We start from the raw sequence: 17,918 nt of genomic DNA on the forward strand, positions 1-17,918 counted from the left end.
CTATATTGATTTTATGAACTTTACTGTAGAGACATTTCAAACAAAATAGAGTAATCAAAATTTTAATTTCTAAGCACTTGATTTATATTAATACTAGGTTGCATACTTGTTAGCATTTTAATAATGTATTTATGTAACCATATACTTTGGTATGATACTCAATATTTTGGTATGTTGTTTTAAATTCCAAATACCATATCTAATACCAAAAAAAAATTAAAATGTATTATCATATACCATATCAAATAGCATAACACCAAAATGACTGAAAAATTTAAACATCGAATGCTATCATGCCCATCCTTCCTTGTATTTAAAGACATATTTTATCCTTTATCAATGTTATTTTCAAGAAAAAAATAAATAAAAATAGAATAGATCTAGAATCCATTTTTTAGATCTCTTTGTTTTACAGATAGATTTGTTGGATTAGAATGTTTGACTGGAAATAGTAAAGCTAGATCACATCCATATTTATCACCATCACTATCCACCCTTCCATATTTTGCCCACAGATTTTGGATAAGTTAGTTGAGTGGTGGATAAAATACTACTTGGCAATATTTCTGCCAAGATTTGAGAAAACGCCCATTCTCTGCATCTGAGATTTTCTATGTCATGAATGTTCAATTAATCATATACACACAGTAATATAAGTGAAACAGCTGATTCTGCATTAAAAAATATAAGGAGTCACAGTGCGTATTTGACAGATTTTCATAGATTATGAGGTGTATAACTCACTCGTTTCATTTCACATGTTATAGATAAATTCACCAATTTTCACGTCCACGTGATAAGTAAAGAAAGAGAGTTACAAAAATGGAGGCTTGCACTGCATTCATTCCCTATCAACCTGTCTGCTAACTACTATAGAAAAATTAGAGGAGAAAAAAGAAGATATTCTCCTAAAAGTGCTTACCAGGAACAAATAAGGATATGCTGATGGGTGACGTAAAGTTAAGCCCCACCAGCCATGTCCATATCTGTAACTCCTACCATTCCCTTGAAAACAACACGTAATTTCCTAGAACATGACTGCTTTTTATCTCCTTTTCCTGCTGCACCAGTAACATGAACAATGTCCCTTGGAGTTTTACCCATAAGCTCAAACAATGGTAAATCCAAATTAGACCGGGTCATTTCTTCCAGTATCGGAGGTGCTTGCATGTATAGATTCTTCCCTCGATACGTCACACTTACTCTAATTAGTAGTAGCTTAGGGTGATCTTCAAGGAGATCAATGAACTGCACGACACCAGAAAGAGAGAAGCTTATGCATTTATTTAGTTGTATCACCACAACCAATTAGTTTATTACCCTTCTATTGTGGTGGAGTGTTGGACAAGCTCAAACAAGAAGAAGAAATCGACACAAATCTAAGTCCATCAAATTAGGTGGTCTTTGCGCTGATGAAAAAAGACATTTAAATCCACAATATATAGCATCTTCTCATGATATTTTTATGGAAGATAACTCAATGTATCAGAGAGAGTAATTCTAAAAGTCTTTTAACACGTCCCAACTTTCAAACAGAAAAAATATGTGAATGAGATGCAGCCCACAGTCATAGATTCTTCCACACATTTAAAGGGCACAGCTATGGCGTAGTGAGCTCAAACAGAAACATAAATATTACCGCCCCACCCCATAAATAAAGAAAAGAAAGAAAAATGAGATGATGTATGCTCTCTTACGTTTATTCAGTTTTTCAAAAGATTGTCCAATTGAGCTCTTTTTCCAACCGAGAGTATGATGACGTCCTAAGTGATTATTCCAACTTTGACTACAAGCAATCCATACCAGATAGTTACTATGAACATTGAAGATTTTAATAGGAACTTCCAACTTATCTGCTGTACTAGAGATTTTCTCATCAGCAAAGGGTGCCATTTTTGGATTATTGTTTATTATAATTGCTGCAGATGCCAAGCTACCTCATAAATTTCATTTTGCATTATTTCATTTTGCGATTATAAATGGGTTCTTTTACTAATATTACATTGGGTTGTTGAGATGAAAAACTTGTATCCATCGACTTTCACATGATCAAACTTTTACGGACGAGTTTTTCCCTTTACATTTCGACAGGTTCCACGGACCTTAGATTGCTTGCTTGTTCCTAGTTCCTACAACTCAGATTCATAAAGGCTTCTGATTTTGACACTCAGCACTCCTGTAGTGCAGCACTACCACCATTAGAATGATCATTGTCAGGGATTGACCAAATATAGTTGTTTTTTTCATAACCATGGTGTCTAGGCCAGCTTAGGCGCACCTCGACTGATTCCACGGGGTAACTGCTACCTCTCACCAACACAGGTATCCAGTAACTCTGTCCACCAAGATTGGGACAGATGGGGAGCAAAAAATACCTGGTGTTTATCTACTGGAATTTGAGCCTAAGACCTCATGGTTCTTAACCCACTTCCTTGACCACTAAGCCACACCCTTGGGAGCAACAATATAGTCATATCAAGGATGCATTGAAACATGCAAGAGAAGTCGACTAGGTCAATATCATGATATCGCTCCCCAATTCTCAGCTGGTTTCTTTTTTCTGAATGTTGATTGGAAGTACTCTATTAAGCTGCTTTAGCGATGCGATACATAAAAAAGTTTCTCGTCGGACATTTTAGTTTACTTAACAATCTTGTGAGTGATGAGTAACCGTAGGGAGCTGAGAAATAAAAAGAAAAGAACCTTTTTAAGAGTAACTGAAGCTTCTAGCTCAATAAGAACACCAGGACCACAAACAAGACAATCTTTGTCCCTCACAAACTCAGTCACTTTGGTGTGCAGACCTTCAACTCCATTGTACCTTCAAAAGGGACAGAATTCCACATTTTCATATGAAAAATTAACCTTCAAGATGTTATCAAATTAAAGTGTTGACAATAAGATCATTGATCATACACAACAGAACATGCTGCAACATTGTGGAGGTACGTGAATTAGAAGTTAAAACAGACTCTTACGTTAAGTAATTCGTTAATGTTTTGCTACATCCAGAAACAACCTTCAAGGTCTCCAGAGCACAGGCAGCAGAAATTATAGCATTGGTGGATGCTATAGCAGGTATGATATTTTTAACCACACCCTGTAAGCAGCAAAAAAAAGATTATTCAAATATGCACTTAACAAATGAAACTACAAAAACCACTATACCAGCATAATATGGCTGGAATAGAATAAATTCTCACCTAAATGCAAAATGAAATAAATAAATAATTTTACGTTTGGCCATATTAATGGGAAATGTCTACAGAAGGCTGGAACTTTCATATCATGAGCTTACCTGAGTCAAGGAATAGGTAACTCCTGGGATTCCAAAGAGCTCTGCTCTCTTAACAGCCTACAGCACATGGATAAGAGGAAGTCAAGGGTTGAAAAAAGAACATGAGAAATGATTGCATATGACTTAAGAAATAGGAATGGAGAAAGCAAAAAACATAAATTGCAACCTCTGAATACACCCATTGCATGTGTTCAGGATCATCTGGATCAAATGTTTTGCCACTATGAGCCTGCATAAAACTTTTAGGATGAAATAACAGAGCACTTGGTCTAGAAGTTTGGAAAACCAAGGGCTGCGAACTTATATTTACCTCATCCCATTTGATTAAATGTGCATACTCAATGCAGTGTGCAGCAGTTCTAGGAGTTTCAGCAAGAGTACACAAAGGAAACTTCACTTGTGGGGGAAAGAGCCATATTGTACACTCAAAGCAAGGGGTTACACCTGGCATTATAATCCTTGCATGGCCCTTGAATCCTTCAGTCCCACCATCAACCATAGGCTTAATTGACTCTTCCTGTGGGTTGTCATCAGAATCGTACTCTGCATGAAACGTCAGATGGGTAAGCTAAATTAGAACACTTTCAAGAACCACCTGGCACCAAGTATGAAACTAGCCAGCATCATAAGACACATTTCGTAGGGGCTGAAAAGGCTACAACACATCCTTTGGGTTCTGAAAATGCCTCATTAGTTGAATATCATTATTAGGAATTTATCCAATCAGATATTCTACTTCCCTCTTCACACTGATATCTTCTTATGCCATGTATGTTTAATTCATTTGTTGCTCCTAAATAATAGAAAGGGACCCCTCCAAGAAGGGCTGGTCTGAGATGGCCTTACCCTTCCCCTCTTGCAAAGATGATTCCATTCCTTAAATAACCTTATTTTGTTTTTACAAAGATTAATTATTTTTTTGATGAAGTAATTAGTTCTATTGCAGGCATCAAGTAGATGCATAATAGTTACAAAAGCTTAGTAGCAAAACGTCAGCAGCTCTCCTTTTCATTGTTAATTAAGAGTCGGGGAGCTGACAAAGTTAAGAAATGAATCGGGGGAATCTACAGGGGATAAATAAACCCAACTACTAAGATAGCTATATTTTTTTTTTTGATAAAGTAATTAAATGATATTAGAAATCATCAAGAAGATGCGAAGTTACAAAAGCACCTTGTGCAAAGAAGCTGCTCCAAACAGAAAATATGGAGCTAGCTTGGCAAAAACTTGTGAAACAGTCAATAGGTCTTAAGTGAAAACTTGAAATTTAAGGTATAAAATGTAATTATTAAATATTTAGGATTGTAAATTGCAAAAATTACATATTTTAATAAGAAAATAAATAGAGAATCAAAGATATTGAAAATATTGAGTATGTCCGATGATTATGGAGTGACCAATAACAAGAAGGTGCTGTGAGGTATTTAGAAGGAGTAACAACATTACATATTGTGTAATGAGCTCAAAGATACCTGTCATGGTCTCTATATTGCCATGTTATACAATAAATAGTAGGGAAAAACATGAATAATTACACTCTAGTGCACGACAAACTAATAGAAAGATCTACCAGACTAACCTAGCGTCCTAACCTACATTGGAACTTTGATATACTGATAAGTAAAAATTGTTGTTCAACCATTATTGAAGCTCGAAGCTTCAAAGTTTGAAAATCGAATTTCTGCAAATAAGCTCCATTTCAAGTGGGTATTATTGCAGAAGATTTGTTACATATTGAAAAGCCTAGATCCAAAACTTTGGGTGCTTTGGTGTAGTTCTTTTTAGGTGTTTTTGGATGAATTTGGTGCTTGGATTCAAATATCAAGGAAGAAGATGAAGTTTTTTGTATAATAGTGTATTATGTTGTATCCACCAGGTGATAGCAACTGTGATCTCAGAAATGCAAGCTGGATTTGTACCCGGGAGGAAAGTGGCCGATAACATTATTCTTGCACATGCAGTAGTCAAGGCCTATAAAAGGAAGAATCTGTCACAGAGATGTATGATAAAAGTGGATATCCAAAAAGCTTATGATACTGTTGATTGGAAATGTTTAGAACAAATAATGCCAACATTGGAATCCTCTGACCTCTCAAGTTCATATGCTGGGTGATGCAATGTGTAACTACCGTCTCCTATTCTTTCTTGAACAATGGGGAACTAACAAAACCTTTTGAGGCGGCTCGAGGACTACAGCAAGGGGATCCAATGTCCCCCTGTTTGTTATGGTCATGGAATATCTAAGTAGGAACCAAAATGACTTATCCAATCACAGGATATTCAAATACCACCCTATGTGCAGTAGGCCTAAGATCACACATTTAAGCTTCGCAGATGACCTTCTCATGTTTGCAAGAGGTGATCAAATATCAGTTCAACTACTCCACAACAAGTTCACTGTGGTCACAGCAGCTTCCGGATTGAAAGCTAACTTGTCTAGAAGTGCTATATAATTTGGAGGAGTATCTAGTACTGTAATGTCTCACATCCAACAAACTCTGGGATACAGTCATGGGGCCTTACCTTTTCGATACCTTGGTATACCTTTGTCCACTAAGAAACTCAATCTTATTCAATGGCAATTATTGATTAATCAAACAGTAGCAAAATATCTTCATGGACAGCTAAAAGACTATCCTATGCAGGGAGAGTTCAGCTTGTTAAGACAGTGATTTTTGGGATTCAAGCAAACTGGGCACAGCTTTTTGTGATACCAACTAAGGTGATGAAAGCAGTCCAAGCCTACTGTAGGAGTTTTATATGGTAGGAGTCAACAGCATAACTAAGTAGGCCCTAGTCTCTTGGGAGAGGATGTGTACACCAAAGGTGGCTGGAGGAGTAACTTGGTGAATTTAAAGGTACTGAACAAAGCAGCAGTTCTAAAGATGTGTCGGGATATCGAGCAGAAGCAGGATAGACTTTGGATCAAATGGATACACAGTTATTAAATCTAAGGCCAAATACGGAAGCTCTCAGGGTTCCTGCTCAAGCTTGTTGGATGCTTAGAAAAGTTCTTGGAGCAAAGGATCACCTATATGTACCACATCATGCTATTGATGGCAAGAGAAGCAAGATAAGACAAGCCTATAATCAAATGCTAGGTGATTACTCAAAGGTTGATTGGAGAGGTCTCATATGTCATAACTTAGCAAGACCTAAAGCCATTTTTATCTTATGGCTGCAAATCCAGAATAGACTCCTTACAACAGATCGCTGAAATGTAGAATGCAAGTAGATCCTAATTGTGTTATGTGTAAGCAGGAAAATGAAACAAGAGACATTTATTTTTTAAGTGTGCATTTGCCAACTCCTTGTGGAGGAGATTACTCCAATGGACTGCTATCAGCCAACCTCCAAGCATTACTTTAAATGCAATGCAATGGATTATCCAGAAGACCAAGGGGAAAAGCCACCAGGCCCAGCTACTACAACTAGTATACACAGAATTTATTCATGCCATATGGAAGGAGAGGAAAAATAGAGTTTTTGAGAAGGCAGAGACTACAATGGAGGATATTGCTCGTAGAATTGCTTGTGTTTGTTTTGTTAGAGCTACTGCCAGGGCCAGGCTTTTAATTGATAGATGTAGCTTTCAATTCTCTAAGTTTGCAAGCAGACTGCAGATATTGTGATAACCAGTTGAGTAGGACTGGTTTAGCTTTGTAAGTATCTACTTATGGTGATTAATAAAATCCTAATTACCCAAAAAAAGCGTATTTGTTGTATAATATTGTATATGGGTGTATAAACAGCTCTTGTGATTTTGTATAATGTTGTATATCGGTTTTTTTTAAAACATTGTTGTAAAAAGAAAATAAAAGAAGCTTTGCATGTCAAAATATTTAAACACGGTTGTAAGAAAATAATGGTACAATGGAAGGAAGATTACCTGGAATGTGGTTTTGTGCAAACTACTGTAATGGAAAAACATTTTCCTATGGGAATGGCTATTATAGTTTGGGCTAAAAAATTTGCAATGTAAGTTTTGGGCTATGTTTTTGCAATGTTAGTTAGCTAAGACTTTTTTAAAATTATCCCGAAAAGCATCTTTACTTGTACTAGCGATATCCTTATTTACTTTCAGTTTTTTTTTTTTAGAAGGTAACAGTCAATTTGCTTTCAGAAATTATTGTGTTCCTTTCCTTCCAAATAGTCCACCAAACTGCTGAAGGACATGTTTTCTGCCTTGCCTTGCCTTGCCCTATCAAGTACCAGCATTGTGGTAGTTCATTTGTCGTTCTAGGCATTGTCCAGTTAAACCCCCAAGATGTTCAAGATAAAATCTCCTATCTGTCTAGCGAATGAAGTGATTTAAAAGGTGATCAACGTCCTCATTATGCCTCTGACACACTTCACACCTACAACAAATGGTCACCCCTCTTCCCTGAAGGTTCTTCTCTTGAGCTATCCACATTTCCCAAGCTATAGATAGTCTTTTATAATGTAATGTTTTTAGAAAAATTAAGGTAATTTCTTGATCGAGGTTAATTTTCAAATAATTGTGATGTTAGAGCCAACTTGTGCACACATCGATTAATTCCACAAGACACTTGCCACCTCCCACCAACAACAGGTATTGGGTAATTTAATTCTATCCACCATTGCTATGACAGATGAGAAGAAATAACTTAGTGTTTCTAATTTTACAAGGATTTGAACCTAAGAGCTCACGAATCAACCCATATCACACTGACCACACCCATAGACTAATAGAGTACCCATAGTGCAAGTTCAGTTACATGACGCATGAGGCAGTGGTGGAAATAAAGATCGATGGACTAGTTATATGGAAAGAGAAAAATTTTCAAGTATCTTTGGTTCATAAATGAAGGAGATGGGGAGATTGGTAATATTGTCACACGCCGTATTGAGCGGGATGGTGAAACGGAGGGGCTTAAAAAGGGGTATAGTGCCATAAGAATGTGTGTTAAGGCTTAGAGATAAGTTCGATAGAGTGGTTAACTTAACACAATTGTATGGGGCGAAGTGTTGGCCAGTAAAAAGTGCCCACATCCAGATGATGAAGGTACCAGAGATGAAGATGCTCCGATGGATGTGTAAGCATATTAAGAGAGATAACTAAGAACAAAGTTATACTGGATAATACGGGAGTGCCCTCCACAGTGAACAAGATTAGAAAAGCAAGGTTGAGAAGTTTCATACATGTGAAAAGGTGTGAAGGTGTGATAGGTTAGTTGTAGTAAAAGTTAAGAGAGGTATAGGTACGTCGAAGAAGAACTAGGAGCAAGTGACTAGACATGATACGACACAACTTCAACTAAGAACGTGAACTTAGATAGGAAGGTACAGAGGTCAAGAACTTAGGTCGAAATTAGTAGGTAGTCGAGTATTGTCCCACTTCTAGTAGTATAAGTTTAGGTATCAAGAAGTTCCTTTTCTCCAATGTTTATTACTTTGTTGCTACACTTGTTTTGTACATGCGTTGTTCTATTGTCTCTTTTCCTTTCTTTCTTTCTTTTCGGCATCAATTACAATTCGTTTGAGTCGAGGGTCAATCAAAACGGTTTTTCTATCCTGCAAAGGTAGAGGTAAGGTCTGTGTACATCTTACCTTCCCCAGACTCCACTTGTGGGATTACACTGGTATGTTGTTTGTTTGTTTGTTTCATGTGTGGAGCTTCGTTTCTCTTTTTCGAATTTGAGCATTTTCTAGGCATCTAGCTTAGCAAATACCTTTAGTGACTTCGTCCGCTAAATCAGCTAAAAAAGGGCAGATTACCACTCTGTTTGCATCTACTCCATATTAGAAGAGAAGTTCAACATTATGTTTCAAACAATCAAATAAATTGATAGCATTAAGAAGACCAAGTACATGATGATGAATACATGGCCTCAGTTTCAAAAGGAAAACATTTACCTCTTCCAAAGTCATTGCAAACAACAAACCATGCATATTTTTCTCTCATGAATGTACAGTTGGTTTATTTAATTTGAAACAGTTTAATATGTTACTCATTTCAGTAGCTGAAAGCAATCCTCAAACTTAAAAATAGGCACATAGACTAGTTGATTATATACAAATATGAGCAACACAAGATGTAAGAAACATCTTTGTGCAAACCATGCAGGACAGACCTCAAATTCTTTGTTTTCACATATTGATGCTTAGACAAATATCCAAGTCAAACTACTCTATCTTCATACTAGAATCTAATAGTTGTTACTTCCATTTTGGCCTTAATGTTAGTTACACAAATTGGTCACAATAAGCATGTGTCAAAAATGGCAAACGGAAATAGAACCGATTTTTTTTTTGAAATAGGTAACTTTGGAAATAGAACTGGATATATAATTGTCTCGTTGTTGATCTGGAGTCAATCTATATTTAGACTAGAGACATCTAGCTAGAAAACTAAGGAACTGACAGTCCACAGTACAGAGAAAAGCTACCCATTTTATTTATCAAAGAAAGAAAAAGGACAGGCTCTGAGATTTTACAAAGAAGTATCACTTACAACCTTCCAATTCACCCACACACTATTTTAAATCAGCAATAAAATGAAGGGAGAGAGGGGATGAAACCAAAAAGTTCTAGCAATCTGCAACTACACAATTAGAAACTTTTGTTCTCCTAAGCAATCCTAAGAGAAAAGACACAATAGGGAGGCATTTAGGTGAAGTACTCAGAAAACGAAATTTGATCAAGCCCATTCGACATGTTTGAAAGCATAAGAAAAGACAAACCTAGAAAGCTGCAAGCAACAGAATTTATATAGCTTCGAGCCTCAATAGAATCAAGACCAAGAACAATAATATGGAAGTCATTGTAGAAGCTTATAGGTTTGTCCTCAATCCGACAGAAATGTGACTTGATATCTACACCACTGACTCTCTCCATCACTCTTTTTGCAGCAACTTCCGCCTTTGGTTTTCCCACATCTCCAAGTCTGCATAGGAAAGAGTATGAAATTTTAGTAGACATATTATTGCTAAAATTTATATACAAAATTGTAACTGCAAGCAAAAAACTAAGGGAATTACATATATACCTAGATCTGAAGTGATTGCCGACTCAAGATCATACATAAGAAACTACCAGAAAAGAAGGATAGTCTTCCCTTTATAAACGCGGATAAGGACAATCCTCCTCTAACATCATGTCACACAAATAAAAAATGTAACTTGTACCCCCCCCCCCCCACACTCACTTCTTCTTGGGTTTCAGAACCCTAAACTACTTTTTGAAGAAGTGAATAAAAATTATAACTTCAACACTACACACAATAAGAATCTAACCATAAGTTCGAATTGTATAAATTCAAACATGCTACTCAAGAAATATTCTGTACATGAATAAATGTTATCTAGTGAGGCTAGTAACTTCATTACAACACTTCATAATGTGTTCTTTAAAGTAAAGTACGGAGCTCTAAAACTAGACTTTTTTTCTAGTTCTCATACATAGCCTTACAAGATAGAGATAAGGTACGCATACATGCTACCCTCCATAGATCCAACTTGCGTGATTACAGTGGGTATGTTGTTGTTGTCTCATACATAACTCTACACTGATAAAGGAGCTTTGAACTGGGCTAAAAGGACTCCAGGAAAGCATCTGACCAAATGCAGAGCACCAAAAAATTAAGTCATAATGCCAACTAGACTGTATTGCCTATTGGTTTTTGTGCTCTCATTTTGTACCAAGTATAAAAAAAAAATTCACGTAACAAATGAATGTTATATGTGCCATCAGACGATGTTGGAGAATGCTAGGCATCTATTTTTTCATGGTAAAGTAGCAGCTGGCATATGGAGTATGTTCTTATCAGTTTTTGGAATTGCATGGGTCATGCGAAATAGTATTAAAAAAGTCTATGAGAGTGGGTGTTCGTGGAGAGTTGGGAAACCCATCAAGAAAACATGGCATATGGTGCCTGCAGCTATTTTTGGGTGCATCTGGAATGAAAGGAATCGAAGATGTTTCGACAGGATTTCAACTCCTTACCACATTCTTAAATCCAACTGTTTAGTCTTCTTATATAGTTGGTTCAACCAGGACCCTGTAACCACAGTTGATCTTTTTTTGGACTTCATCTGCTCTTTAGTTATCTAGTAAATTCTTGTACAGGAGCAGACCCCTTTTGCTATAATTTTTTTTTTGCATTGCATCTTCTTGAAGCCTTCTAATGAAATCTCCTTACTTCATCAAAAAAAAAATGTACCAAGTATAATTTTGAGCTAGGTTTGCATAGATAAAGGAAAATTGCTCTGGAGACAAATCATGCGATCAAAACTCAATCTTTGGACTTCATTATAATACACACGTTACGAACTCAACAATAAATTCGATTAGCATAATGTCATAAACTACGCAACTCGGACGAAACTAACGCACCTGAACAGAAATTGGCGATTAAGATTGGTAACTTCAATCCGGTCCATATCAATAACCTCAAGGTTTCGAAACCCTGAAAAAGCCAAATCCTTAAGCAATTCGCAACCTAATCCACCAGCACCTATCACCAACACTCTTACGCACTCCTTTATATCATCTCTCAACTGTAAAACAAGAGATCAGACTTATAATCATAGGGTAATGCAACACAATCGTTCACGTAAACGGAGTAGGGTTTTAGATTGGGGGGTTTACCTGAGCGCCGGCCTCGAAGGTCGGTCCGACGAGATTACCGGGCCGGAGAAGGAGCTTGTCGAGGTCCCTTGATCTGCTTTGCGGTATTGAATCCGCCATTGATGAGTTCGACCTACTAGCTTCGACTTTACGCAGGTTTGTGCTCTTAGCCTTCGCACTTCACCTTGTTGCAAGCAGATGATGCACTTGTGAAAAAGAATAAATGGGAAGAGATTATATTAATAACTTCTAGTACATTATCAATATTTATTTATTTTAATGACTTTTAAAATTATATAATATTCTTCCGAGCAATTTACATAAATTTCAATAGTTTAAATAGAAATCTAATTTGTAATATTAATTGTTTTATCAAATTTTAGTGTTTCAAGATACTTCTATATTCATGTGTTTTGTATATGTGGGTCAAATTTAATTGTGTAATTTGTTCTGAATACATATATTATCCAAGTGAATTTAAATGTATCAGGATATATGGCAAATCTCCCTCGTCTCTCTCATCTCGCTCACCACTCTCCCATATCTGATATCCCAAATATATTTGAATCACTTCATATATATATATAAATACATGTATCTAGTGTATATATATTATGATTCACATGTATATGACATACATTTAAATCTCATTCATCTTCCTTTTCAATCTCGATCACCTCTTACACTACTTTTGCATATCTCATAATAAAAATATATGTATGTAAGTGTAAGAGTTTTAAAAGTGATTCAATAATAATTTACATGATAGTGAAGTATTTTGTAGTTTTTTTTATTAAAAAAAATTGATGTACTAAATTTACCTATAAAAGTAAATATTAATTTCCTAATGAAAAAAGTGAAAATACTACTAGAGTGTATAGCTTAAAATCTTCTATATTTTGATTGAAATAAATGAGCACACTAAGAAAAACAATCAAACTTCAATAATCATTTACTTAAGTGAAAATGATTAAGAGTTCTAACTTTATGAACCTATTTTATTGTAGGTAACAAAAATGATGATTAATAAAAGTGTTACTTCATAATAAATATTTAAGTAGTTATCTATATATATTATAAATGAATTTTTAAATTGTAATTTAAAATATTTCATCAATATAAGCTAAAATTCATTTATTTATATAAACAACATAAAATAATAAGTAAAAAAAAAATAAAACTTAAGTATCCACACACATACACACACATAAATATATAAATACATACTTACACAGGCGAATCTATCTACGTCATTTTGGGTGCTTGAATCTTGACGTACAATTGTTATATATATATATATATATATATATATATTAATTTCTGTAAAATTTGGAAATATTGAAGGGTAATTATTGTAGTAAATACTAAACAAAACTTTTAAGTTAAAAATATTTGAATTTTATCAATAGAAAACTATAAACAATGAAAATTTTTTTTAAAGGCAATCAAAGAATATTAGACAGAATAAGCTTAATTGACAGAGCTACTTCAACTTGACATTCTTTTCTTTGTCCTGGCTACAAGTTGTAACCCAAAATTTCACTACATTTGAAAATACACCTAATCTCCTATCTATGAGCTTAGCTATTTTATTCAATGACCCTGTTTACATCTTTTACCCCTAAAAATGGGCTTATCTTCAGTATAAAATACCAAATCTACATAGAAGCAAGTCTTGAAACAGCAATGAGATATTTTCACAGCTGGTTCTTGCCTCGCCTCCGGTGTCTGGTAATTGTTGTATCTTCTTGATTCTGTATTTTATCAGACAAGCATCTTTATATTTGACATGTCTTAGTCCTGTTGAGCATATAAGTAAGCACATCCCCCGACAAGCAACCTTGGATCATTGTACCTGGATGGTTGATGAGTTCAAAGTTTGAGTTGCTTCTCGCTTCATAAATAGGGCATACAGTAGCTCATTCCATGCATCTGGGACTCCAGGAAGACACCAGTGGCTGCAATCTTGCCTATTGATAGGCGCAGGGCCTACGTTAGGACCCAAATAGTACATAGATGAATGTCCATCTTTTCTTCTGGAGGTTAGATGTGTTACATTTAGAACATGTAATGCTCCTTGATTTGACATGTTTGAGCGAGTTGACATTACATCACGGAATATACTGTATCGAGCCCACGTGTGGGATGGCACCAATGAAGAGCCTCGATCAGGAAGTGCCTCCAGGTGACAGCTTCCCCCAGTTCTCCAGTCTCCACCTCTGCAAATCACGAAATATATAGTTTTGTTAATGGACTTATCATCCCAAGCTCATTAGCAAATAGGTGAGGAATCAAAAGCTCTTTTCTATCCCTACAGAACCTCCTCCTCCCCCAACGCACACAAAGGAAAATGAGGATCAAAGGAACTAAAGATGACACCGATAACCACACAGGAAAAACAAAAAGAAGATCATCTGTTGAAAGGCCAGCATAACGGAGCATGGTTCTCGCCCTATGGACTTTGAAGCAGTAATGATAGATCCAGTGCACAAATAACGATGAGTAGTTCAGCTTATGCTTTGAAGAACAAAACAATGAGTCATAAGGTGCTTTGACCAATAGCCAATTCCAATGTCAAGTCAACTTTTATAGATGTTAAATATATGTACCAAGTCCATCCTATCAAGGCCAATAATCATATCTAATGATCCTCGAGGAGCAGAAATTCCGGGTTTGTCAGCATGAGGGACAGTAAAGCTTAGATCGCTAACCAAGTCATGTCACGACTGCAAGCTTAATAGAGGTATGAAATGTGTAAAGATTTAAGGACCAAGAACAAATTAACAAGGACGAAGAAGCTTCAGACCAACCTGAAATGTACCGGGGCATATGTCCTGAAGAAGACTTGGGTTTTGTTGGAGTTAACTTCACGACTTACCCAGTCTAACACCGTTTGCAAAGACCTCTCATAGGCAGTATCTACTTTCATATCCATCTTCACGTCTGATCCCTCTTGGAAGTAACAACCCCTGATGAAGACATTTTCATTTTGAAGTCAATACATTATATCAAGTATTGAAAATGATGGACAATGTCCACATCAAAGACACCGAACAATTCTACTTGCATAACAGAAGCAACAAACTAACAACATTAGAGGTTCATGTTGAGAAGCATACATGGATTGAAAGTAAAAACACGAGTTTTTTTTTTTCTTTTTTCTATAAGTTGAAAATCAACAATTCTTTTAGAGAAGATAGAGGTACCCTCTTATGGTCTTCTCATAGTTCCACCAGTGTCCAGTATTAAAAACAATGACATCTGCATCCCTCCATTTTAAAGAGTTCCAATCCATCTTATCTAACTTTAGAGTTGTTCTTATATTAGCTGGGGCTCCAGCAGGAGGTCGACTCTGCAACACAAGAAACGGAGCCCTATAGTATTCCACGGTGCAATTGTAATCAGCAAACTTGAAGACCAAGAACCCTTTGTGTTTTGTGATAGGACTGCCATTAACTTCATAGATGCTGTCCTTGTTGGCTATAGCTGAAGAAAGAATGCAAAGCAAAGACTCCCACTGGTTTCTCCCAATTGAGTCTCCGGCAAACACTATACGTTTATTCCGCAGTTTCTCTAGCATGGACCTGGGATTAAATCTGTTTCATGAAGTGAAAAAGTAAATCTCTAGTTTCCTAGTTAAATTTTGACTTTTAAGATCAAATAATACTCAAATCTCTAGGTATAAAAAATAAAAAATTTCAGAATCACATCTCAAAAAACGTGGCATAAATAAATAAAAAAATGTATTTCTCCAAGAAAGCAATAAACTAATTAGATACAACATTCAAACTTTTCAAAGCAAAAACCAAATGCAGTATTCAAAAGTTTCCAGCAAATGATAGGAACATAGAGTTTAGCAGTTGTGTCACACACATACTAACAACCAACCCAATTTTTTCTACATTCTCTTCATTTCAGTAATCCAAGTTGAAAACTTAGACATTCAAAACTTGGAGAGATCTGAATAAATCATATTAATATCCTAAACTAATATAGATTTAGAACAGAGGATACCTAGTTAACAAGATATATTCTTGGAGATACACTTGAAAACTTAATAATTTCATGATTTAATCCAATATTAATGCTCACAACTCACAAACTTAATACCAGCATTTGTGATTGACAAGTTCAACACTACCAAAATCAATATTCAGAATATACTATAAATCACAATCATATCATTTTCAGAGAAAGTTATATTACTAATTCGTGTGATTACACCATTATGAATGCTGGAAAATACACATAGAATAAGCTAGAAGAAAAGGACAACTGACAAATGCACATTTTATCAAAAATATGTGTCACCAGAAAGGAAACCACAATTGATAAGTCCAATGCTAGTTTTTTCCAAAACACATTGCAAATAAAGATAAACACAAAATACAAAACACACATTTGAAAACAACAACTACTCCCACAAAATGGATCTCGGGAGGGTAGAGTGTACGCATACCTTAAGCCCTATAGACCCTTGGAAATAGTAAGATAATCGAAATGCAACAAGCAACATATAGTAACGGAAATCGAAGTACAAGAAAACTACAAGAGCAATACAACGACTACTGGCACGGATAAGAAACTTAAGATATAACATAGCAATTAAAACTTTGGATAAAAACCTGGGCAAATTGCAAGCCTTAGGCTGCCATCTCCATTTAGTGTAAAACAAATCAGGCCTTCCATTCTCAGTACACCTAAAACCTTCATCCAAGAATTTACAATCTCTAGAATTATACAAAGGATAACTATCATCCCAAATCCAGTCACCATCAAAAACATTACAACCACCACCATTTTCACTCAAAAAATCAATCTTTTTCCTCTCAGAAATTGGCCTATCAAATCTCAACCATGAAAACCTCTTCTGATACTCTGAAGAAAATTTCACCACACTTCTGTAATCCAACAAAGCAAAACACAAAACAAGACAGATAACTAAAAAGAATCCAAGAATACTCAGAGAAGGTTCGAACAGCCTGAATCTCTTCATTTTCTTAACAACAATCAAGAAAGTAACTTTTTCACACTCTTTCTGAGATGGGGTTTCAGACATTTTGAAATTCTTGATAAAAATACAATCTTTATAAGAAAAACTCAAAAAAAAATGTTGTGGAGTGCAAGCAAGAATGAAGGAGAAATAATCATAACAGGTTGGTTAGAATCATTGTTCTTTGAGGGTTCTTTACTTGATAAAAGAGTAAACACAAGAATTATCAACTTTAAGCAATTTTGAGATGGGTGTGGAGAAAGCAAAGTATTAGAAATGGAAGAAGAAGAAGACAAGTTAATTTTTGTTTTTTGTTTAGAGGAAATGGAAATGATGAGCGAGCAGTTTGTATTTGTAGTAATGAAGGGGTTAAATTTTCAAATCTGGAAGTAATCTTAAAATAATACTGAATTCCAGGTTATTTCTTACCTGTTAATTTTTAATTATTTTTTCAAATGTTGCCTGCAGAATTAGTAAGTGTGTTAAAAAAATAATTGTGAAACTGACAAGTTATGAGCAAAACCATCCTAGAAGGAATAAGAAACAAATAAAAAAAAGGAAAAATTTACCAACAATTTGACTTTAAACAAATAACAATTGTGATTAGATATTTTCCATTTTGATAATTGCGAGTGTCATAATTTTCTTTAATGAATCACAAAGAGGAACTGTTAATATTTTAATTTCCAGTATATATTTTATACCCTTTAAAATAAATATTAATCAATTAAGTTTTTATTCTATATTTTGGAAATCAAAATTTGATTACTAAAATAACAATAAGTTTGAAAAATACTCTTATATAATGAAAAGGGTAAATTCTAAAGATATAAGTAATTCTCTCTTCGATATGTTAAAATCGACTAATAATAATTATTTTTTAAAATAAAACTATATTAAACAAGTAAAAAAGTCATTTCTCTTAAATATTTTAGATCTCATAAATTGTTTTGGGACTTTACTATTAGTGAAGCATATAGTAGCCTATTATTTTGTCAAAAATTTAAAACGTGTAGCTATAAGTATTTAACTCAATTT

At 35.0% G+C, this 17,918-nt stretch overlaps 2 protein-coding genes across 3 annotated transcripts; both read right to left on the reverse strand.

Annotated features, from left to right (window-relative positions):
- Window positions 1–262: 262 nt before the first annotated feature.
- Window positions 263–12,203, reverse strand: LOC101252115 (NEDD8-activating enzyme E1 catalytic subunit). Of its 2 annotated transcripts, none has more exons than XM_010324263.3 (9): window positions 11,909–12,123; window positions 11,654–11,817; window positions 10,003–10,205; window positions 3,609–3,841; window positions 3,465–3,527; window positions 3,299–3,355; window positions 2,979–3,100; window positions 2,704–2,821; window positions 263–601 (listed from the first exon to the last, which is right to left on the reverse strand). In XM_010324263.3, exons 1-9 carry the CDS (start codon window positions 12,005–12,007, stop codon window positions 551–553), a joined length of 1,110 nt encoding a protein of 369 aa, XP_010322565.1. In that variant the 5' UTR covers window positions 12,008–12,123; the 3' UTR covers window positions 263–550. The 2 variants fall into 2 exon arrangements, with proteins under 2 accessions (XP_010322565.1, XP_004229425.1); XM_004229377.5 differs by lacking the exon at window positions 263–601 and adding an exon at window positions 725–1,248 and having other exon boundaries at window positions 11,909–12,203.
- Window positions 12,204–13,342: 1,139 nt separating this feature from the next.
- LOC101252430 (protein trichome birefringence-like 11) lies at window positions 13,343–17,386 on the reverse strand. The gene is made up of 4 exons (XM_004229378.5): window positions 16,513–17,386; window positions 15,094–15,483; window positions 14,698–14,856; window positions 13,343–14,106 (listed from the first exon to the last, which is right to left on the reverse strand). The coding sequence occupies exons 1-4, from the start codon at window positions 16,944–16,946 to the stop codon at window positions 13,734–13,736; spliced, it is 1,356 nt and encodes a 451-aa protein (XP_004229426.1). The 5' UTR covers window positions 16,947–17,386; the 3' UTR covers window positions 13,343–13,733.
- Between the last annotated feature and the right edge of the window lie 532 nt (window positions 17,387–17,918).

This window comes from Solanum lycopersicum, chromosome 1 (genome assembly GCF_036512215.1).
Source record: "Solanum lycopersicum chromosome 1, SLM_r2.1".
NCBI lineage: Eukaryota > Viridiplantae > Streptophyta > Magnoliopsida > Solanales > Solanaceae > Solanum > Solanum lycopersicum.

Excerpts from the sequence above, each read along its gene's own strand:
- LOC101252115 (XM_004229377.5), bottom strand. The coding sequence starts at position 12,007 with ATGGCGGATTCAATACCGCAAAGCAGATCAAGGGACCTCGACAAGCTC. Across the intron at positions 3,356-3,464 it reads TGCAATGGGTGTATTCAGAG|GCTGTTAAGAGAGCAGAGCT; the intron begins GTTGCAATTTAT and ends CATGTGCTGTAG. Across the intron at positions 1,249-2,703 it reads CTTCAGTTACTCTTAAAAAG|TTCATTGATCTCCTTGAAGA; the intron begins GTTCTTTTCTTT and ends GGTGTCGTGCAG.
- LOC101252430 (XM_004229378.5), bottom strand. The coding sequence starts at position 16,946 with ATGTCTGAAACCCCATCTCAGAAAGAGTGTGAAAAAGTTACTTTCTTG. Across the intron at positions 14,857-15,093 it reads TATGAGAAGACCATAAGAGG|GGGTTGTTACTTCCAAGAGG; the intron begins GTACCTCTATCT and ends TGTCTTCATCAG. Across the intron at positions 14,107-14,697 it reads TATGCCCCGGTACATTTCAG|AGGTGGAGACTGGAGAACTG; the intron begins GTTGGTCTGAAG and ends CGTGATTTGCAG.